Genomic DNA, 27,754 nt, shown 5'->3' with positions numbered 1-27,754 from the left:
TATCCGTTCAGCTTTATAGTCTTCAGCATAAAAACGAACACCATTTCCGCAAAGGTGAATAACCTTTAACAAAAACGAGTTTGATAATTGTAAAAATTACTAATTTTTATATTCTGTCTGATGAAACCGAGTTTGTTTTTCTACTGAATCGGTTTTTGCGTGAATGATGTTGAGAGTAAATATATTGAAAGTATGCTAAATTAGGCAGGAAATTACTCTTTTTCATAAAGCTTCAGGTTTATTGCTCAATAGATATTAATATTTCATTGTATTTTTCTTTGTATCTACAATAATGACTGCCGCAAGTCCCAGAAAGACAACGAAATGGGAAAGGAATTCAGTCTGTTTAGTGTTTTTTTTAAATGGATATAGCGGCGCAACCAACTTTCATTTTGTGCGGCCGTTTGTCTAGTCTATAGAAATTATGTTGCAATCAACATAACGCTCACTAAGAATTTTATCCTACCGCAATGGGTTTTTCGCAAATTGCAACGAATCGCTGATCCTTGAAAACTTGGGTTAATTAAAAAAATCGAATCAGGGTTTCCTTAATGTTCCCAGAATATCCTCAACTACAATTTTATTTTTTGTGAGGTTTTTTGAGAAAAATGGTTGCTGTTTGTTTGAGGGTTTGTTATTTATATTTATTTACAGACAACGAGAATCAGTCAAAAAATTTGCTTAATTTTCTAAGAAATGGAGCAGCGAAATTAAGATGGCAATTTCGTCTTCATTTTGTTTGAAATTGATTTGATTTAGTCTCGCTTGGTGCATCGATTATTTTTATGCTGAAATCTAGTTCGTCTCTCTGCTACTTATCGAAATAGACTAGGAAAGACACACAAAAGACATGTACTCCATTTGTTCCTGTAACAACAGGCAAAGAGAATAGACGGAGCCATTACAACAAGATGTTGAGCACAAATTTCGGTACACAGTTCTGCCGGAGCAAACAAGCGCAATTCAGATTCAAACGCAAGAGACTCCTAAGTGGGCGGAGGGAAGAGAGAGAGAGAGAAAGGGAACCCACAAGACAGAAAAAGATAGGTGGGGGATATTTTTGGGAAAATGCGAGAAATTTGAAGGAAAAAGCGGAAAAGTAGGAGACATGCGACAGACAAGCAAGACAAAACAGGATAAAATGTTGCCCGAGGGAAAACAGGGGGGTCTAATTTGGGGGGTCCGCTTTGGGGATTTGTTAGGCAGAAGGCAGGGTGGAAAAAATTGAACGGGGGAAATAAGCGGACATTTCTCACAAACAAAGGATATGGGATAAGCGGGGTAAGGGGACAAAAGGTGTGCGTGAAAATGTGCAAGATTAAAAACAGCGCAAATGCCCCGAATGGTAAAAATGAGAAATTGGTGCTGCTCTAAGTTATAACTCAAAATAGGACAAAGAGTTTATTCCCGGCTTAGGTTGACGCGCTTCACTGAGCATAATTGGAATTGCGTAATAAAGTCGCCTCTATTTTTACAGGTATCGTGTAGGATTACCAGATAAGAGCCCCAACCAGATCTTTAAAAGGAGCTGTCGCGACTTGTACCAATCTAATCTTTCTTTCTTCCTACACCTCACTCAACCGAATTCTCTTTAGCAGAAACTCTTTGGAGGGAAAACAAGGATCATTTCAATTTTGACCTGACTTGAACTAGAGCCCTTAAACTTAAACTGCTCAAGCTAATGTTGATTTTTCGAAAAGATTGTAAATTTATTTGGAGTGAAAAATTTAGTTTTGTGTGTGTGTGGGTGCGTGTGTGTGTGTGTGTGCAAGTGTGTGTGTGTGCGTGTGTGTGTGTGTGTGTGCGTGCGTGCGTGTGTGTGTGTGTGCGGGGGGGGGGGGGGGGGGGGGGAGGGAGGGGGGTTCTCAGAAGAAACAAATGAGAGTTAATAATTTACGAGGTAAAAGCTTCTTATAAAGACCATTTATGGCTTCAACTAACTTTTTCATCTTTCCTTTGAAGTCTTGACATTTCGATATTCCCAATATTCTGTTTTAAAATTAAGATTCGATTACTTGAGGCCTTCAAAAAATCCAGTCAATTATAACCAAAATTAAAATCGGTAATTTTTTATCTTGATTTAATTATGCACAACAATCGAACAGGTCAAAATAAGTTACAAATATTTACTATTTTTAATTGAAAACGGGAAAAGAATTATCCACCATCGTGTGTGTGGTGTGTGTGTGTGTGGGTGGAAACGAAACGAAACGTCAATCGAATTCGCTTCAGCAGCGCGTGACTGTTTGTTTACTGTTTATTTTGTGCACCTTTTTCCATCATTCACGCTGACGAGCTTGTTTTCAGGCAAAAGTAGGTCAAGAAATGGTTTTAAAAAAGATATAGCGAACAAACTGCCTCCGTAGTTTTAAAAGATACATGAAAACATCACTTACTTTAACTGTATATCTAAGTGCGCTAATTTATTTCTGAGGGAAAATGGGTGAAGAAATTAGGCTACAATAGTTAAAAACAGATGTGAAACTTTTACGCGTAAATAAGCTAGTCGGGCAAACAGTTGAAATAGGCGCAAGTTGTGTGTTATGTAGCAATGCTTTGAAATTGGGGAGGGGGTTGGCCCAGACAATGGAACATGTAACCGGGGGATTTTAAATGCGCTCTAAAATGTCCCAGTTTTAAAATAGGTCATCGACCCTGCCTGGCTGGGCCGGAGTCCCATGCGGAAAGGGGCGCTGGGTTGGTTGGTTGTGGTGGTGGTGGGTAGTTAGATTGGAACAGCTCTTGCCTCAATGTGCCCACAACTACCCAGCTAAGAATAGCTGTAATGAGATAGCTGAGATAGAGAGGGAGAGGGGGAAGTATATAGAAAGTGAATTTGAGGGGTACGGCGTGAAATGTTTGTCTTCATTCCCTAATAGTGTTACTAGTAAATGCGTGTTCCCTCCGTTCTCTTCCCGGCCGGCTAGTCTTAACTCAACAGGAGGGCCCCGATTGTAAAATTTAGACGGGTTCCGCTTGATTAAATCCTTTTCTCGCAGCTTATCCCATTTCCCATGAAATCCCCCCACACACATACGTGGGTTATTCAAGCGTAACCGCCACCAACCATTTTGTCTTAAATAGATAAAACAAAGTCTGCCCTTATTGCAATGGAATTAATATTACTACTACTAGTACTACTACTAAACCACCACCACCACCACTATTACTAACTAGCTAACACTATAACTATTTCTTCCCTTTTTCCTTCCTACCACCAATGTCGTATTCAATTCAACCCCCCCCCCCCCCCCCCCCCCCCCACCTCACCCCACACCCCAAGTTACCTCCTATAAAGACACGCCACAAAACCGCTCCAAACAGGCACAGTCGCTACACATACCAATTATCAAAAGCACCCCCCCCCCCCCCCGCACTGGTATGTCAAGGCGTCGTTTCCGGTTTAGCGATTTTTTTGGCTCCCTTAAACCTGTCCAGTGCTCCGTCAAAAGTTCATTTATCCCGGGAAAATGAACCAGATATGGAATGATAACAATGGAAGCCATGTGACATCCAAAGCTATTCCCAAAATGAAGCGACAAATATCCAGATAGTGTCGGGCACCCCAGTGATAAATAGTTTAGCTTAGACTGGAAATGTTTGGCTCTGTCTATATTTAGACTGTAAACAAATTGTCCTCTTACAAGGAATGATTTACGAACCATATCTCTTGAGAAAAATGAGAGAAAGAGACTTTTCCTCCATTTTTCCAACACGTTTGATTCGCTTACACTAGAGTGTCTAGTTTCTTTTAACTTAATGAAGGAAGTCAGTTAGAAAATCTGTCTTTGAATTTCAATTTGTTTCGAAACATCGATTAATACGGTCGGTTTGACCGGAACTAAATGGTTTCTTTTTTCCTTACAAGTTAAATTCAATTCCACTTTCATTTGAGGAAACGCACTTCCCTTTCACCGCAAAAACTTCAAAGGAAAGACGAAAGCACTCACTTTAAAAAGCAACATGTACATTTAAATGATAAAGTGCTTATTCAAAAAATACAAAGATTGAAAGCTTTTTTATATCTTCAAAGCTTGCAGGTTTTTGTCTCAAGCATTGAAAAATTGGCGTTCGAGTGTATTCACGCTTTTTGAAGTATTCATGAATGTGAAGATTATCAATAGCCATAAATGATGCCCTTTCGCTTTAATAAAATTTGTCATGTTACTATTATGATTGCTTTTTTCCATTTCCTCTGATATTCTCGTAAAAAGCCTTTAGTGCCCATGGAAAACCCTCAATTTTTTGCTCAGTTTGTACGAATGAAACTAGATTGTAGTTTTCCATGAGTTTAATTAACCCTCGCCAGGCGCGTTTCAAAGCATAATTTTTCAAGTGAACGTTATATCTGCATTCTATGGGTTCAGAAATTTGAAATAGAGAATTAGAATTGATGGATCGAAGTACTGCAAGGATTATTTCTTGGTAAAAATTGAAACTAGTGGTCTGTCTTATTTGCTTAGAAAACGTAATTTCAAACAGATGGCCACCGAAACTGGGGCAAAGTATTGGGGTCAGGGTGAAATTCTGTACTGATCGACAAATAGGCGAGAAATCAGAGGTTTTCAAACAACGAATTTAGAAATAAGAACAGATGCTCACTGTACTTGCACTTTAACCAAACGATTTAGCATTGCGTTGATACAGCTATCTGGTAATCGAATTATGTAAAATTACCCTTGTTCGAATTACGAGAAAGGCATTCTAAAACCTCACACACCTTTGATGAAGTTTTTATAATACCAATGACTAGGCATGGCTACGAAAATTAGCAATATAGTACAACCAACTTAATTGACAAATAGCGCCTTCAAAGTGCTGAAAAAGATATACCAGGAGCGACAGAGGGGGGGGGGGGGGGCTCGAGGAAGCGAGCGAGGAAGGAGTCTCTGTCAGTACAGTTAGATGTGCGGTGAGAATTGCTAATTTTTTTACAGATTTTCTTGGGAATAAAATGGCGGCAGCCATCAAATTTACATTTCCAGCGCTGAAAACTGCTGAAACACATGCTGGCAACGTGACTGCATAATTTCAAGTTTAAATGGCAGCAAATTCGTTTTATTTGAAATGGAATAGTAAGTGTGGAAAGGGCAAATTTGAGTTGGGCAAATTTGGGACTTGGACTGACCTTTCGTTTGACGACGCCCATTGCACTAGTGTTCAAAGAGTCCGTCTGGACGTTGTCGAAGGTCTTGCCCTTCATCTGTTCCAGATGACCATCCAGCTCCTTCGAGTTCTCCTGGTCTTTTGAGATCTGGATATAGCTGCGCCAGTTGGCAGAATCGAATCCCCAATGACAAATTCCGATGCTTTCATGACCTCTGTGGGCATGACAGACAAACTTGTTCGGGGCGAACAGATACTTGCATTCCAGACATTCAATGCACTTGGCTTCGGGTTCCACAAACAGAGTCGGGTAAAGGGTACCCTTGCACTTGCCGAAACATTCGTGATAGACCCGAAAGCCGAACAATTTTCCTGACACATCGCTGCTCAAGGTGACCTTTTTATTCGCGTCAGATTGCCCAATTGACTCGCTTTCTTTCTCCAGCAACTCGTGAACAAGTCTCTCGGCGTTGCTTTTCGTGATCAAGCCACAATAAGGTACCCGTTCAGGTAAAACTTTGATCAATTTCAAACATTTAGCTTGTTCGTTTGAACATCTTGATATATAAATGTTGAGCTCGTTTATTTTGTGTTCGATTTGCTGTAACGAGTAATTTTTAAGAACGGAATTCATAACTTGCGGTAAACAAAGCCGCAATTCTCCTCCGACGCTGAAAGCTGTAATCGGGTGATAATTTAGCAAAGTTGTATGCGGAATGCTGTCCATTTTGAACTCCGGGGGTACTTCGGAAAAGGTTTCGGGGCGCATTTTGGGGGGCGAGATTTCCAATTTTAAAGGTTTTTCGTCCGAATTGTGCGAAAAAGTTCGCCCGGCGTGCAATTCCAACAAAGCTGGAATGGCGACTTGGTAGGCCGGGTTTTGCAGAAGGTTTTTGTGGAGCTGAATTGAGGGGGTGAAGAGTTTTTTGTCCTCAGTTTTGAGGCACGGAGCGGCCAATGCCAGCGTAGAGTGCATTGTTAACCGACTAATTGTAAGAATACGAGGAAATAGACCTCCAAGATATAAAAATAGAGCAAGGTCTCCTTCGAAGAAGTAAATTTAAGCAAAGAAATAGAGCGGAGATAAATATTGATAAGCCGGTGGCTGAAAAGTTAATTTAGATTAATTAAGAAGCTTTTTGGGAAGCAAAAGAGAGAGGTTTCAAATGGATAAATTAGACAAAACACATGATAAAAAATAGTTATCCTGTGAAATGTAGAGTTAATCCAACCACAAAATAAGCACAGCGGACAGACAAAATGACGATTAACAGCACTGACAGACTAAGAGTCAATGACCTTAAAGGAGGCGCGTTACGAGTTTGTTCAATACTCTCTCGGCTACTCTCTCAGCCAATCGCGTTAGGAGACACTGACGCGTCATTCAATCCGAGAGCGTATCGGCTCGCCGGCGCGGCAGTTAGTTGTCTTGTTAGCTCAACGAGTCTAGCTCAATAGCTTAGTTTGTCTAGTCGGTCTACAGTCGGCTGTTCTAAAAGCAAATATATAAATACAATTCACTCTTACTAGACTGAGAATAACATATCTAATACTTTGTCCGCTTATCCTATTGGCCAACGAACGTTCAATGTGTTCTTGTAAATTTGCTTTTGCGACAGTACAAAGATAAACAAGACGCCTTTTTGTCGCTTTGAATTGAATAATATTCATTCAACAAAAATAAATTTTGTTCCCCCCAACGTGCACTAACTTGACAGTTAATAAAGATTACGAGCTTTTATTTCTTTCACTAATGCTTGTACCAACAAGCACTCGAATCGTCCTTTATCATATCACACGTAGAGCCGAGTAATAAATTGGCCGAAAACACCCGAATGCGCATAAGTCGCCATCAACTGATTGCAACGAAACGAGCTACATGTACACGTTTTTACTGCAACTGCGAATATAAAAACTCCTGAGCGAAAAATGCAAAAAATTTTATTATCGCTTTATTTTTTATTCGGCTTAAAGAGAAAACAGTACAATGTAGTATGGAATTGTATAGTTTCTTCCTCAAATGATAGCGTATACTGTTTTGTACTTTATTCAACGTGTGCGTGAACGCTTATTCGTCGTGGGGAAATTAAAAAAGAGAATGTTGCGTATATACATACATATTATTCTGTCTGGTTAACAATTACAAAAAATTGCTCTAACCAATGAGCGAGTTTTGTTTTCTATACCAACTTTAATAACACAAAATCAGCCGAAAAGAATTAGCATCAAGCAATATATTGAACTGGAACTTTTTAAATTAACCACCGCACTGTATTTTAGCTAGCTGTTGTTCAACAAGTAAAATATTCGAGAGCTGAACAAAATATGGAACACAGTTTGCAGTAGAAGACAAAATAGCGTGTAGCGTGTTCTAATCTGAGCTATCTCAAACAATTCTCGTCAATTTCGAGTCTTACCACATACAGTATTCATAATACTGGTGCGTCGCATGATTAACTATAACACATGGCGCATATAATAGCTCAGTTATAGCTGTTAGCTGGCCGAAGTAGAGTTTAACCGACAAGGAAAAAATGAGAAATTCAGTCCAGATAATTTTGATTGGTCGAAGACTGGTCTAATCACTAGTTCGTCCGACCAATACAATTGATTTGCGGATGGGTAATCGGCTAAATTTCTCATTTTTTGGTTGTCGGCCAAACTCGTTGTCGGCCAATTCGGCGGTCGCGACAAGACAGAGAGACTAAATATACTTTTAATCCCCCCATAATTTGTTAGACTGCTAAGTTTAGCTTGACTCGTTTAAAGACGTACATGTTTAAACTGTGTTGTATATTGTGTATAATAAATACAAGTCGGCTAGCCGAGCGAATGCGTCATTACGTAACAACTAGTAACTCCTTTTAGGTCATTGCTAGGTAGCTTGACTAGCCAAAACACGTGAACGACTTATAATTCCACCAACGCAACACGCAATAGTAGTCGCAAAATACAAAATGAAATACAAAATGCAAAAGCTAAGCTCAGCTAAGAACAATTCTTATAATACAAACACAGTCACTCTTTATTTGGGGGGAACAGAAAAACCTTCAATTATATATTGCGCTCGGTTGAGCAAAACACAGCAGTACTGTATAATTAGGAAAACGCCAAAAAATTGTTCATAACTTAGTAAATTTTTAATGCTAGCAATAATTTGACATTATTAACGTTAAACCTACTGTCCTAGGAAAAAATCAGTTTGCGGGGGGTGTAAAATGGGATGAACTTAATAAAAATTACATGTTTGGGTTTGTCTGATTATAGTCTGGCGAAAGCTAGCCAGCCGCCCGTAGATTATAAATATTTGGCGCCAAAGTGTGGAGTTTTACAAGACAACCCAAATTCAGTTCTCGCATTGTTTGCAGCAGTTTCAAATCAGTTTAAACAACTATATAGACTGGTTCAAAACTGTGTGTAATACAGGATGCGTTGAGGCAACATTCACTCATTGTTTCGTAGCAAGTTTTGCAACTGAATTCATTTATAATACTTAAGATAAAACAATGCACTGAATTCGAGTTGAGTCTGAGTTCAAAATAGAATTGAGATCTCAAAGTTGAAGTTGAAAATGTGTCTAAATTTTGCATTTGGATGGTTCGTAGTACATATATCAATCTTTTATATATTATCTGTAAATATTCATGAAGTAGAGTGCGACATTTACATAATTGAGAAATAGTTGAGCATTTTGCGCGGATAGTGAAAAAAATGGAAACTAAAACCGGTTCAAGACGAAAATTTCGATAGGAGGATTTCCTAGAAATCATTAGTTTCCAAATACACATTGTGTACATTAGCCAGATAAAAGAATGGTATTCTGATCAAATTAAAAAGACGATGAAGCTGTTACTAGAGCGTTTTTTAAGGTAAACCAAGAGGACTCGAATTTTTGAGTTAAGAGAGAACACATAGCGTTTGTTCAAAGAAGTTATCCCCTTGTCCAAATCCCTCGAGAAAAAGACGATGTTTATACAGAGAAGAAGCAAATCAAAAAGCTACTTGACAAAATTGATGAAAAAAAATGAATCAAAAAAAGTTCTGAAAAGATACCAATAGACGAACGAATGATGAGACCTATAGGCTAGAAGGGCACATCTTAACTCTATAGGAGCTTATGGAGCCAGAAATGGCTGCAGCATCCAAATCAAACAAAGTGGCCTCGTTCGAAAATTGCGTGCCCTAGTCGAGAACAAAAGTTAATCTTGCAAGATCTTGCAAGACGGAGTTAATCTTGCAAGATCTTGCAAGACGGAGTTAATCTTGCAAGATCTTGCAAGAAAAAGTTAATCTTGCAAGAATCCTGCAAGAATCTTGCAAGATTAACTTTTTTTTGCCTTAAAAAAATTCCCGGTTTCAAATTCCGAAAAGAAAAAATAAATTCAACTGAAAGAGAACATATCGTTGGTACGCTTTTGCATATATTTGTCAAAGTAGAATGTTTCCATCTTGGAAAAGTTTGAAAAGAAAGTATTGAATTGGATCTGTGGAATTGGCTCGTACATTCAAGGGATCAGAATTGCAAAAATACTCCCGCTACCGATGTAATTAAAGTCGCTAAACTTGATGCTACTAACACAGCTTTCAAACGAACCACAAAACAGCATCGAGGTACTACAATCACAGGATTTGTAATCACGATCGAATGAGCTGTTCAAATTGCCAAAGGCTAGGACAGAAAAAATGCGAGAAGAATTCTTCTTCCGCACATCTCGACTGGCCAACAAAGTAAATCAATTGATTGATTTCAGCTCATCGACTGGATTCAAGAAGCAAATTATACACCTTCCCCTTAAATTCGTGGAGATGAAATTCGACGAAAAGAACAACTGCACCTGGCAAAACGCATGCGATTGCTAAAACTGCAGAGAAAAGTGGAAAATTTTTTAGATGAATGGTTGAATTAATTGCCTTTCAGCTTTGCTGTAAAGATTTCACAACAACGACAACAACAATATGAGCGTAGAGAAAGTAAAATCGAAAAACTTAGTTTCTGTAGATGTGATTACGGAAGACTGAGAGATGAAATGATGACCAGGCCTCTTACTCAGCTATGCTACAGTAACGTGGATTGAATGACTGATGTGTGGTATGACTGGGTCTGCAGTTTAATCAAGAAATTCTCGCACACTCAAACCGTACATGGATGTGAGCTTCCACAATGGGTTTCGGGATCAACATCCCATAAGATGAAACTGTTCAAAACGTTGCAGAAAAACAATTGACAAAACCAGAATCCAAGGCAATAACAGATAAGTTTCAGGAGAAGCGGATTATAGTGCGCAGTCATTCGAAGAAGATCAGCAATTATACGAATCAAAACTATTCCGCACGTTAATGATTTCGTTATTGTAAAAAAAACTTGAAGAAACAGCAAACGCTACCACCAAAAATGAGATGGCGATCTAGCGAGGCTACACCAAACGAACAAAAAGCACAGCTCCTCAACAAATATAACTGAATATATAAAAATTTGTAAAACCAGTAGAGTCTTTGGCATAATGAGGTACATTGTTAGGGATCTATGCAGGTGTAAAAACTGTGAAAACGGACCAATAAAGGATTCGAATCTTCATCTCTTGCTTGCAAGACTAGTGTGCTACCCAATTACATTTACTGATTTTAAGCTCTCGAACTTGCGCATCTCTTATAACCCGTTTTCACATTCTTTTCCGTTCCTCAAGGCATCATTTAGCCACGTATACATTGAACAAGTAGAGCTTCTTGTCATGCTATGTCAAGCTTATCTCATGCACAATTCACATTAAATTGTTCTTTCTCAATCGTCCGAAACTAACCATGAAACTGCGCATCATTTCTTTCACAGTTTCTTACTATCTTGTCTCATTTCTGCGGTTAAACTCAAAGGGCCCATAACCTGTTAGTTTCTGGATTTTTGTAAGAGAAATGAAAAGCGTTTTGCAAAAAGTAGAAAAATTTTATTTTCAAAAATTACAGAACAACAAAAATGATATTTTACAGTAGAACTTTGCAATTTACAAGAGAGATTGTTGGATCAATATGGTGATTTGACTTTGAGGATGAAAAAAGGTTCAAAAATCATCTGTTCATATACCTATTATCAGTGCGAGAATTTCAGGATACAAAACAAATCGAAGCACCGTGGTTTACAATGGAGGTCACAAGAGCTACCCAATATGGTTTGCTTCTTCGAAGTTCCTAGAAATAGGTCGCAAGGGGTACCATTAATAGTATGCATTTAAACTTGTCTACCAATTCGTTCACTATTTCTGTGGAATTATAATCATTCAATACATGCTGGAGATATTTTACATAAAATAATATCACTCTAATAATAGTTATCTACATCCATCAGCTTCAACCGAGTAATAATTTTATGCAGCATTTTTTAAAAAGTGTTGTATATTATTTTGTGACTAAAATCAATTTGCCCTTGTCAAAGTAATCCGGTACTTTAAACTTCCGGCCCTATAATTCTAACTAGGTTTAAGAGACTATAGTTTGATCAAAATTCTAACACCCCCACTGTAAACGTAGAGTCTATTCTCATCAAAACAGTTCTGAATGTTTAAACCTTTGATACGGTTAAAGATTTCGAGAACATATCGGCCGCCATTTTGTCAGTAGGATTGTAATGAATTGAAATATGCCCATCTTTTGTCTTGTACCCACTGAACTGAAATTTTTGTATGAATGTGCATGCTCCTCTTGCGCTTGACTGTGTCTTGACATAATCTGATACAACTCTGGCTGTCTTCTCCAATAGCTGCTGGGTGTTTCTGTTTGATGCCGAAATTTTCCAGGAGTTGTTTCAGAATCAATGTTTTAGGAACTGATCTGCCATGCCCTGATATTCTGCTTCTGATAAAAAAACAGTTGTGGCCTGATTCTTGAAAGCCCCGCTGAGTTAAGTGTCACGTCCGTTGAATATGAATTAACAGCCGGACATCAATTTTCTGTCGTTCACATCACCAGACCAGTTTGCATCACTTACCCCCATAAAATCGTTTTAATTGAAGACTTTACAGCAGTCATTTTCTGCATAGCCATTGGTGATTGGTAGGTGCATATATGTGTCTGGACAGAATGTTGATTGTAAACCTGATGTCTGGCTTCGTCTGTTTGGTCAGATACAGAAGTGATCCAACCAAGCTTCTTAAGATTCTTTGATCCAGTTCTTTGTCTCCATTCTGAGCTCTCTGAAGTTTCAAATTCAAATCAGCTGAAGTACTTGTGGTTTTGCATTGATACATTTGAAAACCACTCACGCATTGGCTCTGTATAGCGTTTTTGGTCAACAGTGCATTTGCCTTCATTGTGTCTGATTCTGATTCTCCTTCTGTCTTTCATATAAAATTTTGCTTCGAGTGCTATCTTGACATTGGAGACCATTGTTATGCTTCATGGTGCTACTAAGATGTTGTCAACCCAGACCAAGAGGAAGTTGTGACCCTCTGTCTCTGCTCTCGCAAACAAGCAGTTTTGGTTCCTGCTCCTGGTGAACCCCTGTCTTAGGAAAATTGCCAGCCCCATATACCAGTTGTTAACAGCCTGTTTCTAACCTAAAATATCTATTCAGTCAACATACTAGCTTCCCTCCATCTGATCATTGTTTTACAAACTTCTATGGCTATTCGGGATACACTTCTTTGTGTATTGGCAAGTGCAGGAAGGTCGTCTTGACATCAAACTGGTGCATTATATGGCACTATTACATCGCATTATATAGCAATATAGAGTACTTTATAGTTTTTGACTTGACCACTGGGTCCCAAGTTCACTTTGTATGAATATTTGCTCACTATGATGTCCCGCTTCGTGTGTGAATTCTCTGGATTCGAATTGTAGTTTTCGTAGAGAATCTGACCTTGCTTGGTTTCACAGACTGCTTTGAGATCCACAAAGTCACCTTCAGTCATAATGGGGTCGCTATTAACTTCTCTAAAAATTTGCGGAGTAGTCCTTGCTCGGGTCTTTCATCCGGGCTCTGCCCAGCATGCTTGCTCCAGTGCCTCTTAAGCAATACCAAAACTCACTGACTGTTAAAAGTCCTCTATGGCACTGTCCTACAGTAACTCCGAGTCTCTGGGACTCCATCTTGTTGCAGTAGAGTCTTCACTTAGAGCTGCTTCCTCAACATCCAAAGAATCTTGTCTCAATTTCATTTCTTGTCTGTTCACGCTCTCTGCGTCATGCCACTCCTGTTTTGTTTGCAGAAGATGTGCCTTGTTTCTCTATGTTGCCATTGTCTTGCTGACTATCATCTGGGTGCCAGGTCCGCAGTTGCTGTGACCCCTCATCTGGTAGGTCGGGCACCTCTGTCATGTCAGGGATTGAGCCAACCTCAGATTCCTATACAATCACAACTCAAACTGCCACCACACTGCGTGTTTTGCGTGCGTTCACCAGGTATTAGTTGTCTCCTTTAGTGTAACCCAAAAACACTTCTTCCCGTGTCTTGGGTTCAAGTTTGCTGACGTCTCTGTCCCTCTTCGCCGTGAAGACTGTGCATCGAAGAAAAGATATTTTATTAAATGAAAAAAGCTTAGATTTTATACCTCGCATTTGTTTTTTCTTCTCCTTGTCTCACATCCATGTTTCTGATTCTTGTTGCGTTAATAATCGCTGTTCCCCACATCATCTTGGGAAGCTCTGAGTCAATGATTAAGCAGCTTGCCATCTCCAGCAGTGTCCTGTTTCACTTCTGAGCTAATTCATTCTGTTGTGTCATCTCTGGTATGGTGTTCTCTTGTAGAATGCGTGCATCCAAGCAGTACATCTTGATCTGCCATGAGGGAAACTCTTCGCATTATCTAGGTTCAGCTTCTTGCGCGTCCCCTCACTGAGAACAAATTTCTTCAGGCTGGCCGGTGCTGACCTGTTTGCCTCAAGCAGGTCCTCAAACACAAAATTCTTGTAGTAGTCTGCAAACACAATGCGCAACCGGAACCCTGACAATGACTCTACTCTGAAAGGTCTCGTCAAATCTTTGAACTTTGAACACCCTCTCCAACTTTTTTTTGCTTTGGTCTCTGCCACTCTTGGTACTGGAGTTTTTGTGATCTTGGCCAATGCGCACACACTGCAAACGTCATCGAGCTCCCATCCTGTCTCCGGTCCATTTTTGGCCACATCTGTTTGATTTAAATGACCCAATCATCCGTGCCATTTCATTGCACAGTAAAGTTTTACGCTGTTGGAACTCCTCTTGAACTCTACAACAAGGAGAGGTAAGTAAATCAAGTTATTTTCTTGTGTTAGTTTTACACGAGGTACGTTCTGTGCTCCAGATTGGAAACTCTGTGCTTTTCCTGTGTAGGTCAGCAGCTTCACTGTCAGTTGATACATCGTGTTTTGAGCAGGAAAAAATTTGTGAAGTCAAAAGGTACTAAGCAGAAAATTATAATGACAGTCAACAACAATTTAGTTTTGTTTTAGTATTTAATTTTATCACTTAGAAAATTTCTGGGCTCATAAGCCGGGTGTCTATGCAGGTGCAACTACTTTGATTACGGACCATTTCTGGATTTGAATCAGCATTTCTTACTTGCAAGCCTAGTGTGCTACCCATTTACACCAACTGGTCTTAAGCTCTCGAACTTGGGCATCTCTTAGAACCCGTTCTCACGTTCTTTCTTGTTCCTCAAGTCTCCATTTCTCTAGCCAAGTCTATGTTGAACAAGTAGAGCTTCTTGTTAAGCTATGTTAAGCTTATCTTTTGCACTTTGCACAATAACATTAGGTTGTTCCCTCTCAACCTACTAACCTACATTTTTTAGTTTATTAGAACGGCGGCAAGAACAGTAAACGTTAAAAAAAAGTTCATCACCTAACTTTCTTTACTTCAAAAAGTAGTGACAGGTATTTTTGCTTTCAGGAAACATTGATAAAAGTATCATATTTTGTAATAGGTTTTTATGTAAAAAAAGAGAGAAAAAAATCTGTTGACCGCCTATGGTCAAATTCATACTCAGCTAGATTTTCAGGCGCGCCTAAACTCTGTTGACCGCTCATTTGGGTGTAATTGGGTGCTATGTTTTATGATCACGAAGCTCGGGGGGAGGGGGGCTCTTTTGATCTTCCTGCACCTTATAAAGACGTTCACAAATAAGCCCTCATTTATTGTCGGCTTCACAGTTTTAAATTTGATGCTTCGCCGGTTTTGTATATTAGTATAAAAGCAACAATCGGTACATTAGAATTATCTTTTTGCGTTAAAAGAGCATTAAGTTTTGTACGCTTTGCGTTTTTCTTAACTAGCAAACGCCGTGAATAACTTAAGATTATTGACAGACATTATTGACCGAAAGTATTTGAACGAATAATACTGAGCGACCTTAATTTATAAAACAACTTAACGAGCTAAGTGCTTCTTTTTTAAAAAAATAAAAAGAATCTCAAATATAAACTTCACTATTCGTTAAAACAGTCATTCTTCCCCCAAAACCAGAAAAATTGGTGGTAACCCTCGTTCTCCTTATCCAAGTCTTATACAATTATTTTGTGATTTAACATTCGGGTTGAAAGTCAGTATGTGTTATGGTCATGATCTTGGAAGCATTAAGGCCAAACCATTTCCCTGTTTGACAACTGAATGTATTTTGGCCCTACAGTTTCTCAGAAGCCAAATTCAAACCAAAATCCAATTACACAATGAATATGAGATAAGAGATGCTTTTCACAATGACCAATAATAAAGACATTCGGTAGCCGAGGCTGATAATAAAAAAGATTCAATATTGAAAAGGATGTGAATCGTTTTTTTCCGATAGTTCCGTAGAACAATTGCTTGAGTTCTACATTGCACGAGAAAAGATGTAGGCTCTCAAGAAGAAAAGTCAACTTTAAAGCGAGGCATCCTATCACAATGATGTGTCATGTTTGAGTGGTTGAAATGTAAGTGGACTACATCTGGTGCTATATCACGAAGGAGTTGAACGCATCGGAACCATGATTGAGAGAGAAAATGGGGTTTTGCTCTGCGTAAATAATTGCCAGCAGTCATCCAAAGCCGCATAAATTCTTGGAAACGTTGCCGAGGAATGAAACCACAAATATTCCAAACAGCAAAAACAAAAGCAAATGTTATTTTGTGCACAATCACTGTTTTTGACTACTTGGGACCTTTCCAACTGAAGAAAACTATAAAAACTGCAAAAGATTTGATTCGTTTGGTTATTTGTTTGAGTGTACTAGCAGCTCATTTGGAGCTTGATCAAGGTCTTGTTTTTCAGGCTTGACTGGAGGTTGTCCGCAAAGGCGTTGCCATAAGACACCAATTGACAGCTTTATCTAAAAGTAGCGTAAATTTTGAACTGTTTTTGAATTCGAAGCAAATTTGTTCGTTTTAAAAAGAAGTTGAAACGAGTAAGCAGTTAACAAAAAGAAATAAGTGGTTCTTCAACTCACCAAAAGTTCTTCATCTTGGAAGCAATGAGACCAAATCGTTTCCTTGTTTTACAACTGAAAGCATTTTGACCGTATGGTCTCTCAGAAACAAATTACAAATCAGAAGCCAACTAAATGATGGATACGACTTAAAAGAAGCTACTCACAAAAAGCAAAAAATATTGTAGCCAAAGCTGATAATAGAATAACATATCCAATTATAAAAAGGAAGTAAATCAATCCTTCCATATGGTTGCGTAAAACATTTGCTTGGATCCTATAAGGGACGAGAAGAGATGTAAGTGACAATGAAGAAATGTCAATGTTAAAGCGAAGCATCTGACCACATTGCGCTGTCGTTTTTGATTAGTTGAACTGTATGTAGCCAACGAACAACTAGTACTATATATCGAGGGCGTTGAATTCATCAGAAGAATGATTGAGAAAGAAAATAGGACTCTGCTCTGCGTAATTAATTGCCATCAGTCGTTCACAGCCACCTAAATTATCGTAATGGTTGCTGAGGAATGAATCCACAAATTTTCCAACCAGTATAAGAAAGCAGATGTGATATTGTGCACAAGCACTGGTTTTCGCTACTTGGAACCTTTGCAACTGAGGAAATCTACAGAAAATGTAAAAGATATGATTTACTTGATTATTTGTTGAAGTATACTAGCAGCTCCTTTTGAGCTTATTGACGGTCTTGATATTCAAGCGTGTCTAAAAGTTGTCACACAAAGGCGTTGCCGGAAAACATCGCATGACAACTTTATCTGAAACAAGCATGAATTTTGTTTGAACTGTAATTGATTTTGAAGCAGATTTCTTTTTTTAAAAGGAGATAAATTGAGTAATCAGTTAGCAGAGAAAGAGATACAGTAATTCATTGACTGACCACAAAAATTTGATCTTGGAAGCATTAAGACCAAATGATTTCCCTGTTTTACAACTGTGTGTAATTTGACCGTCCGTTCTCTCAGAAACCAATTACAAATCAGAAGCCAATAACACGATGAATATGACTTAAGAGAAGCTATTCACAAAGCCCAATAAAAACTTTCGGTAGCTGAGCTGACAATAGCTTAATGGATTCAATTTTAAAAATGGCGTGAATCAGTCATTTCAGATAATTGCGTAAACAGATGCTTGGATCCAATTTTGGACAAAGAAAGATGTAGAATATGAAAAGCAAACGTCAATTTCGAAGCGAAGCATGTTATCACATTGAAGTGCCATTTTCGAATGATTAAAATGTTTAAAGACTACGAACATCTGGTTCTATATCAGGAATGTTTTGAATGCAATGGAGGCATGATTGAGAGAGAATATAGGACTTCTGCTCTGCCTAAGTAACTGCCATCAGTCATCCAAAGCCAGAAAACTTTTGGAAACGTTGCCGAGGAATGAAAGCACAAATCTTCCAACCGGTATACAAAAGCAGACGTAACATTGTGCACAAGTACTGGTTTTTGTTTCTTGGGACCTTTGCAACTGGAAAAATCATGAAAAATTGTAAAATATTTGGTATGCTTGGTTACTTGTTTGAGTGTGTTAACAGCTCTTTTGGAGCTTGTTGACGTTCTTGATTTTCAGGCGTGTCTCGAGGTTGTCCGCAGAGGCGTTGCCAGAAGAAACTTTTTGACAACTTGATCTGAAACTAGCATGAAATTTGTTTGAACTTAATTGATTTTGAAGCAGATTTTTTTTGTTATAGAAGGAGATGAAACGAGTAAGCAGTTAGCAGAGAAAGAGATAAAGTAATTCTTCAACCCACCATAAACTCTTGATCTTGGAGGCATTAAGGCCAAACCATTTCCTTGTTTGACAACTGATTGTTTTTTGGCCCTACAGTCTCTCAGAAAACAAAAACAAACCAAAATCCAATTACACAATTACTATGAAATAAGAGATGCTTTTTGCAATGACCAATAAAAACATTCGGTGGCCGAGGCTGATAACAAAAAATTAGATTCAATAATAAAAAAGATGTGAATAGTTTTTTTCCGATAGTTGCGTAGAACAGTTGCTTGAATCCTATATTGGAAGGGAAAAGATGTAGGCTACAAAGAATAAATGTCAATTTTGAAGCAAAGCATCCTCTCACATCGAGTTGTCATGTTTGAGTGTTGGAAATGTACGTGGACTACGAACATCTGGTGCTATATCACGAAGGAGTTGAATGCATCGGAAGCATGATTGATAGAGAATATAGGGTTTTTGTTCTGCGTAAGTATTTGCCAGCAGTCATCCGAAGCCGCATAACTTTTGGGAAACAATGCCGAGGAAAGAAACCACAAATCTTCCAAACAGTACAAAAAAAAACTGATTTTATTTTGTGCACAGGCACTGTTTTTGATCAATAAAAACTGCTGGAAGCCGAAGCTCATAATAGAATAGGAGATTAGACTACAAAAAAGTATTTCAATCACCATTTCAGATAATTGCGTAGAACAGTTGCTTGGATCCTACATTGGACGAGAGAAGTTGTAGACTACCAATAAGAGATGTGAATTTTAAGGCGAAGCATCTAAGCAGATTTAGCTGTCATGTTCAATTGCTTGAAATGTATATAGCGATCCAACATCTGGTATTTTTTCACGAGGGTGTTGAATGCATCGGAAGCATGATTGAGAGAGAAAATAGGACTTTGCTCAGCGTATGTAATTGCCACCAGTCATCCAAAGCCCCATAATTTTTTGGAAACATTGCTGAGGAATAAAACCATAAATCTTCCAACCAGTATACCAGAAGCTGATGTTATATTTCGCACGGTTGCCAATACTTGAGTACTTTGAAACTGAAGAAATATAGAGAAACTGTAAAAGGTTTGGTTTTCTTGGTTATTTGTTTGTGTGTACTATCAGCTTCTGGTGCTTGTTAACGGTCTTGATATCCAGTCGTGTCTATAGGTTTTCCACAAAAACGTTGTAGTATGAGTTTTGATTGAACTGTAATTGATTTTGAAGAAGGTGTTTTTGTTTCAGAAGGAGATCAAACGAGTAAGCAGTTAGCAGAGAAACAGATATAGGTATAACCCACCACATTTTTTTTCTTGTTTTACAACTCAATGTAATTTGATTGTATGGTTTCTCAGAAAGCAGATAAAAATCAGAGTCCAATTAAACAATGCAATTGAATTAAAAGATGCTATTCACAAAGACCAAGAAAAAATATTGGTAGCCGAAGCTGATAATAGAATAAAAGCTTCAACTAAAAACAGTATTTGGAACACTCATTTCAGATAACAGCCTAGAACTGTTGCTTGGATCGTACATTGGATAAGAAAAATTGTATACTAAAAGGAGCAAATGTCAATTTCAAAGTTTTTCATTGAGCTGTCTTTTTGAAATGTATGTAAACTACGAACATCTGATGCTATATCACGAAGGTGTTAAATGCAGCGGAAGCATGGCTGAAAGGGAATATAGTACTTCTGCTCTGCGTAGGTTACTGCCATCAGTGTAATCAATAGCCACATAACTTATTGGAAAAGTTGCCGAGGAATGAAACCACAAATCTTTCAACCAGTATACAAAAACCGATGTAATATTGCGCACAAGCACTGGTTTTTGCTACTTGGGAGTTTTACAACTGAAAAACCAAGCAAACTGTAAAAGAATTGATTTGCTTGGTTACTTTTTTGAAGGCAATAGAAGCTTTATTGGAGCTTGTTGACTGTCTTGATATTCAGGCGTGTCTGGAGGTTGTTGTCCACAAAAGCGTCGAAAAAAGACAATCCTTGACAATTTCAACTGATACTAGCATGAATTGTGTTTGAACTGCAATTGGTTTCGAAGCAGATTTTTTTGTTTTCAAAAGAGATGAAACAATTAAGCAGTTAGCAGAGAAAGAGATGAAATAAATCTTCAACCCACCACAAATTTTTGATCTGGGAAGCATTCAGACCAAATCATTTCCTTGTTTTACAACTGTATGTAATTTGACCGTACGTTCTCTCAGAAGCCAGTTACAAATCAGAAGCCAATTAAACGATGGATATGACTTGAGTGATGCTATTCACAAAGAAGATAGAAATATTTGGCAGCCGGACCTGATAACAAAATAACAGATTCAATTATAAGAAGGATGTTAATCAGTCTTTCAAGATACAGATAGTTGCGTAGAACAGTTGCTTGGATCTTGTATTGGATGAGAAAATGTGTAGGCTGCAAAAAAGAAGAAGCGTCAATTTTAAAAAGAAGCATCTTATCACATTGAGCTGTCCTGTTTGATGGGTTGAAATGTATAAAGACAACCAACATCTGGTACGATAACACGTGTGCGTTGAATGCATCGGAAGCATGATTTGGAGAGAATATAGGACTTTGCCCTGCGTATGTAATTGCGACCAGTCATCCAAAGCCGCATAAGCTTTGGAAACGTTGCCGAGGAATGAAACCATAAATCTTCCAACCATTATATCAGAAGCTGATGTTGTATTTCGCACGGTTTTCACTACTTGAGTACTTTGCAACTGAAGAAATCTAGTGAAACTGTAAAAGATTCGGTTTACTTGGTTACATGTTTGAGTGTGCTAGCAGTTCTTCTGGAGCGTATTGACGGCCTTGACACTCAGACATTTCTGGAGGCTGTCCACAAAAGCTTCGCCAGAAGACAACCCCCTGACAATTTTATCTGAAAGTATCGTTAACTTTGTTTGAGCTACAATTGATTGTAAAGCAAATTTTGTCTGTTTAAAATGAGATGACAAGAGTAAACGGTTTGCAGAGAAAGAGATAAAGTGGTTCCTAAATCCACCAGAAATGTTTCATTTTGGAAGCATTAAAACGAAATCATTTATTTGTATGCCAATTGTAGGTAAATGGACCGTATGGTGTCTCAGAAAAAAATTACAAATCAGAAGCCAATTAAACGATGGATATGACTTAAGAGCAGCTATTCACAAAGACACAAAAAAATTGGTAGCCGAATCTGATAATAGAATAAAAGATTCAATTATAAAAAGGATTTGAATCACTCCATTCAGATAACTGTGGACGAGAAAAATTATAGACAAACATTTGATGTTGGAAGCATTAAGACGAAACAATTTCCCTATTTGAAAACTGCTTTTAATTTGTCCGTATGGTCTCTCAAAAAACAATTACAACTCAGAAGCCAATCAAACGATGGAGATGACTTAGGAGCAGCGATTCACAAAGACCAAAAAAAATTTTAGCCGAAGCTGATAATAGAATAAGGAATAATAGAATTCAATTATAAAAAGTATTTGGGTCACTCCTTTCAGATAACTGTGCAGAACAGTTGCTTGAATTCTACATTGGACGAAAAGAGTTGTAGACTACAAAGAGGAAATGTCAATTTTAAAGAGAAGTATCTTATCACATTGAGCTGTCATATTCGAGTGATCGAATTGTGTGTAGCCAACAAACATTTGGTACTATATCTCTAGGGCTTTGAATGCTTCACAAGTGTGAATGAGACAGAATATAAGACTTTGTTCTACGTAAGTAATTGTCATCAGTCATCCAAAGCCACATAACCTTTGGAAACGTTGCCGAAGAATGAAACCATAAATCTTCCAACCAGTATACTAAAAGCTGATTTGTGTACGGTTTTTACTACTTGAGTACTTTATAACTGAAGAAATCTAGAGAAACTGTAAAGGAATTGGTTTGCTTGGTTTTTTATTTGAGTGTGCTAGCAGCTCTTCTAGAGGGTATTGACGGCCTTGACTTCCAGGCGTTTCTGGAGGCTCAGAAGACACACCCTGACAGCTTTATCTGAACATAGCATGAATTTTGCTCGAATTGTTTTCTGAGAGACCGTACGGTCAAATTACTTACAGTTGGCAAACAAGGAAATGATTTCGTCTTAACAATTCCAGTGGGTTAAAAAAAGATTTTTTGTTTTAAAAGGAGATGAAAAGAGTAAGCAGTTAGCAGAGAAAGAGATAAATTGGTTCCTCAACCCACCGGAAATGTTAAGACGAAATCATTTCCTTGTTTGCCAACTGTAAGTAATTTGACCGTACGGTCTCTCAGAAAACAATTATAAATCGGAATCGAATTAAGAGATGGATATGACTTAAGAGCAGCTGTTCACAATAACCAGTAAATGGTTGTAGCCTAAGCTGATAATAGAATAAAAGATTCAGTCAAGAAAAAATTTTGAATCCTTTTTTCAGAAAACTATGCAGAACAGTTGCTTGAATTCTACATTGCACAAGAGAAGTTGTAGAATACAAAGAGGAATGAATTGTCAATTTTAAAGCGAATTATCTTATCACATTGAGCTGTCATGTTCGAGTGGTTGAATTGTATGTGGCCAACCAACAGACGGTATCATTTCACTTCGGGCTTTGAATGCTTCGGAAGTATGATTGAGAGAGAACATAAGACTTTGCTTTGCGTAAGTAATTGTCGTCAGGCATCCACAGCCGCATAATTTATTGGAAACGTTGCCGAGAATTAGAATCACAAATTTTCTAACCAATATGTCAAAAACAGATGTTCTGTTGTGGAAAAGCTTTGGTTTTTACTAATTGGAGCCATGCAGCTGAAGAAATATAGAGAAACTTTAAAGGATTTGGTTTGATTGGTTACTTGTTTGATTGTGCCATCTGCTCTTCTAGAGTGTATTGACGGTCTTGACACTGAAGCGTGTCTGGCGGTTGTCCGCAAAAACGCAACCGGAAGACAGACCTTGACAACCTTATCTGATAGTAGCGTGAATTTTGATTGAACTGAAAATGATTTCAAATCAGATTTTTTGTTTTAAAAGGAGATGAAACGAGTAAGCAGAGACAGAAAAAGGGATAAAATGATTCTTCTACCCAACAGAGATGGTTCATTTTGGAAGCAGTAAAACCAAATAATTTGATTGTTTGACAACTGAACACAGTTTGGAGGCAAGTACAGTCTCTCAGAAACCATTTCAAGATACAGAAAACTATTCAAAGAACAGCAGAAGAAAGTTAGCGGTAAGTGAAACAGATGGGTGTCTTAGTATTTTGTTTGCTTGTACATTTGAAATGAGTGCTCGGGTGAAGAAAATGAAGTACAGAAAATGGGAGATTTAGTTTGGTTGAACAGGAAGTACACTTAAATTTTCAGCTCTCCAATGGGAAAATATTTGAGGTTTATGCAGGACTACGTAAAAGAGCGCGACCAGCTTTTTTGAAGACAGCAACAAAATTCTTAAAAAAAGGCCTTTGTAAACCGCTTCGAGTGCAAACTGATCGCAATTGATGTTATTTTTTGTAACCAAAAATTGGGACAGTTGTACAGCGATCAATGTTCAAAGCTTAATAATAACTTGTCGTCTAAACATTGTCTTCTGACAATCTGTACAATGTGTTCATTTCAGTTGTGAACCTTTGTCGTGAGTTCATACATTTAAAACAATTGAATTTTATACTGAAACTTGAAAAAAAACCCGAAAAACTCAAAGTTTGCCTTCTCAATTCTCAGGGTCAACCAGTTTGGACCCCAAAAAGGTTGACAAAATATCTCCAATACTGTTATTTTGATTTTTCATTTTTTGTTTGTTATGCTGCTATAAATCCCTATACTGACAGATCTCATTGAAGCACTGAAGAATTCTTAAAAAAATTAATTAATACTGTCACTATATAGTTAATAGCATTGATGACATTGAAAACAGGTGTTTCAGAACAAATACTGAGTTCTGATTAAAGATGTCGTTTGTGTAGATTTGCTAAAGCCTGAGTTAATGAAATAAATTGATGATTGCAATAGGAACGTAAAAAATTTCAATGACTAATAGGTTCAACCTTTTTTTAGTTTATAGTTTTATTAACTAGACAAGATATAATTTCGAGAATGTAAGCAAACTTTGTTTTCCCACCGTATGTAATGTAATTTTTGTTGTCTCCTCATTCAATATCGTTTATTACAAACCTCAGAAGAGAAAAAGAGGCCTTTCAAACCCGAGTTTCTTATTCAATTGATAGCTAATCTTAGCTGTGAAAGTGTCATCAATCAGGTTTGTTAAAATTTAGAAAGTTTGTGAGTTTTGTCTGTATTTGAATTTTCACTGTTGTTTTTTTGTTTTTTTTAAGTAATTGTTCTCATTAAGAAGAGGAAGATTCCACATGCTTTACACGCAAGCGCCCTTGCTATTCTTGTACTTCCTTTTGCAAATTTCTGTAAGGTTGAGTTAATTCTGTGAGTTTTTTGCTTTTTATTTTTGACTGATCGAGTGGTCAAGATTTGATACATAATTTGTTAGAACAAGCATCTGGTTCACTTCCCAAAGTGATCCAAACGTACCTAACCCGTGTTTTAGCTCAAGTGACCTTCAAGTCATTGTTTAATTCTTTTTTTTTTCACTTCTCCAATCTCTGGAAACTACATTTCAATTGAAGAAATTTAATTGATATTATTTTGAGCCTACACAATTGTTATAGTTATTAAGTTGTTACTTGATAGGCTTTGCAGTTTGAGAATTAATTTGAATCAGGATAAACGTTGATTTCTGGATCTCAGTTTTTGTTGTTTCGTAATTAGTTGCTAGCCTGTTAAAATTGTCTTTTTCAGCAATAAGACTACAAAGAAATTGATTTACAGACTGTCATTTCCTTCTTTTGTTCTATGATTCTTTCTAGTAAAGTAGAATAAACTGGACTCTCTGTTTTTAATGTTTTTTTAAAATATATCGATGTCAATTTTTATGAAACTATAGACGCTAAAAATACAAAAGAAAAATAATTGGTTCTAGCATACGCAAAATAATTTGACAATAGTGCTGTTCTCCCAACTGGTATGCGGGAAACTGATGATTTAGTTGATTTTTGAAAAACGTATTTTAATTTGTTGTAAGTTTTGTCCATTTCTTATTTTAAAATGTAATCTTATTACTTACCAATACTTAGAGAGAGGTATTGTCGAAGTTCTGAAGTCTATTAATAATTGTGCCTGTTTTGTTCTTTAAGATTTTGACTTCCTTGAAAAGTGATAGCAAAAGTTGCATAAAATAGGCCCATGAGTAGGTGCTGTTCATATCTGAAAGTTTAAATGGCTGGACCTTAACTTTTGTTACAAAATGAGAGTTTTCTGTTCTCACCTATTTGTTTTTTAGTTGCCATGCCTTCAGAGTGAAACTTTAAAGTCTTTATAATTCATTAACGATTCATAAGTTACATTTTCTATTGACAGCTGATCATAGATACTCGATACAAAAATGATGTTTGTAAGATAAAAATTGGAGGTTTTTTGAGTTACGTCGGTACGTAGTCTTTCAAATTTCAGCAACCAAATTGTTTTAATGAATGAATTGGATTTATATGTTGGCATTTGTTACTTAACTCCTCATTATATAGCGTGGATAACCTCTATTTTAGCTTAAAATGATTTTGCTTTCTCACTTTTGATTTAAAGTTGCAGAGGTCAAGTTTTTTCACTTCTCTGCAAACTTGTAGGTCTAAATCTGATATTTAAATATTAATTAAAATTAAATAGATGCAACTTGTGGTTTAAAGAACGTAACATTTCGAGAATCAGCTTGAAAACGGATTGATTTTGATTTGTGGATAGCAATTTTATTTAGTAAAATCAGCTGCCCACTTACAATTGTTTTTTTGAGTTGTTTTAAGTCTGTCAATTCGTTTGTTCGAATTATTTATCTATCAATTTATCCATCTGTCCTTTTTTAAAGAATCTATCACAGTTTAAATAACAAAATATGAACTATTTCTCTAAAGGCAGTCTACCTCTCTTTCAATTTTTTGACAATTAAGATTTTATTGTTGATCAGCTCGGTCGGAACATTATGTGCAAACTCACATTAGCCATCATCCTTGTTTTCAGATTCGTAAATTTAATTTAATTCACGTGTACCAGAGCCCAGCATGACCTCCTCGGCTGAAAATAGGCATAGACCAGTTGGATTTAGTGATGTATACAAGCTTATAGTTAAAGATTAGTATTATTTACTTGTTTAATTTTATTCAGTTTATTATTCGGCAGTGAAGTTCAGTTGTAGCAGTTTATATGTATTCCAGTTGCTAACAATTTTTCCAGCCAACGGCGTAGCTCTTTAGGCGATAGCTGTGCTGGTTTGTCCCGTTTGACCTAAACCCAAAGAAAGGTTACGTTAATTTTACAGATTTGCTGGAAAAAATTTAGAAAATGTAATTAGCGAATTTGACTCACCAAAGTTTTTTGAGAGATGGATTGAGATTTTTTTCATACGGCCAAGATATCTTAAGATAATATTGTGACTGGGGACCTCGAACAACTGGACCCTATCTGCTAACGATACTGCTGTCTTACATAGAGTAGTGAACGACAGAAGGACTTTTGTGGAACCTAGAATTACAGGAACACAGAATAGAGAAGTTCCATGTTGCTTTATGTGGGATTACATCGAAGTGAGAGTTTGGACAAAGAGAGAGAACAACAATAAGTGATGATGAGTTCATTGAAAACAGAAAGTATCGGATTGCAATCTAAAGGCACTTCTTCGAAAATAAAAAGCCGTGCGTGAATACTTCACAGGGAATTCTTTACAACAGGTGGTGGAATTGAGGAAAATCCGATTGGTGGCGAAATGGTCGGTGATGTGAAGAAAAAAACTGAAGCAACTACCCGGGCCCAGTAATTTTGCCAAAAAAGGTAAGATAAGGGCCAACTAGCGTTGACAAGTGAAAAAAATTTACCGCAATTTTCTTAGATAATTTGGCAATGAGTTCGTTGAGGGTATGTCTCTACAATGCATTCAACGCAAAATAGTGAAAAGAAAATGCCGTGAGTTTTCCGAATTGTTAACGCTAGTTACCGCTCATTTACATAATTTTGATTTTCTGAGCGTCGATCTTACTCAGTTTTGGGTTTCTAAGCGTTGATCTTACATAATTGTGCGTTTTTAAGCGTATATCCTACATTAATTTGCGTTTCTACGCATTTTTCTTACATCGTTTCAACGATAAGACCTCTGTTTGTGAAAATCGAACCACTGACATCCTGCTTGTTTGTCGTCTGCCACAGTTCCGCGATGCACTAATTTTCTTAAGCACTGTATCCTTTATAAATCGGAACACAACTTCACGCCTTGTAGCGTTTCTAAGCTTAGATCTTACATAATTCAGCGTAGGTTTCAGTGTTGATCGTATAATATTTGTGCGTTGAATTTAGGAATTTAGATCTGATTTTACGTTTGTTGGTTTTTAAGTGGAGATCTCCTGGCAATTTTGGTGTTCCTGTGCATAAACCCGCATAAATTAAGCGCTTAAAATAAAGCTTGCATCTTTGTTATTTTAGATTTTATTTTACCGTCGATCTTACATAAATTC

General features: G+C 37.3%; 2 protein-coding genes across 2 annotated transcripts in view; both read right to left on the bottom strand.

The window, feature by feature from the left end:
• The window catches only part of LOC142343269 (dnaJ homolog subfamily C member 7-like), a 211,861-nt gene that overhangs the window by 71,510 nt on the left and 112,597 nt on the right, over window positions 1–27,754 (bottom strand). The gene's annotated exons all lie outside the window — the stretch shown is intronic.
• Window positions 4,811–6,450, bottom strand: LOC142343109 (ski oncogene-like). Its single transcript, XM_075394796.1, has one exon. The coding sequence runs from the start codon at window positions 6,080–6,082 to the stop codon at window positions 4,811–4,813; it is 1,272 nt and encodes a 423-aa protein (XP_075250911.1). The 5' UTR covers window positions 6,083–6,450.

Source organism: Convolutriloba macropyga, chromosome 7 (assembly GCF_964194025.1).
Source record: "Convolutriloba macropyga chromosome 7, txConMacr16.3, whole genome shotgun sequence".
Lineage (NCBI taxonomy): Eukaryota > Metazoa > Xenacoelomorpha > Acoela > Convolutidae > Convolutriloba > Convolutriloba macropyga.
This window is presented reverse-complemented; position numbering and strand designations above follow the sequence as displayed.

What these genes read in the sequence shown, in the direction of transcription:
- LOC142343109 (XM_075394796.1), bottom strand. Translation starts at nt 6,082, where the DNA reads ATGCACTCTACGCTGGCATTGGCCGCTCCGTGCCTCAAAACTGAGGAC.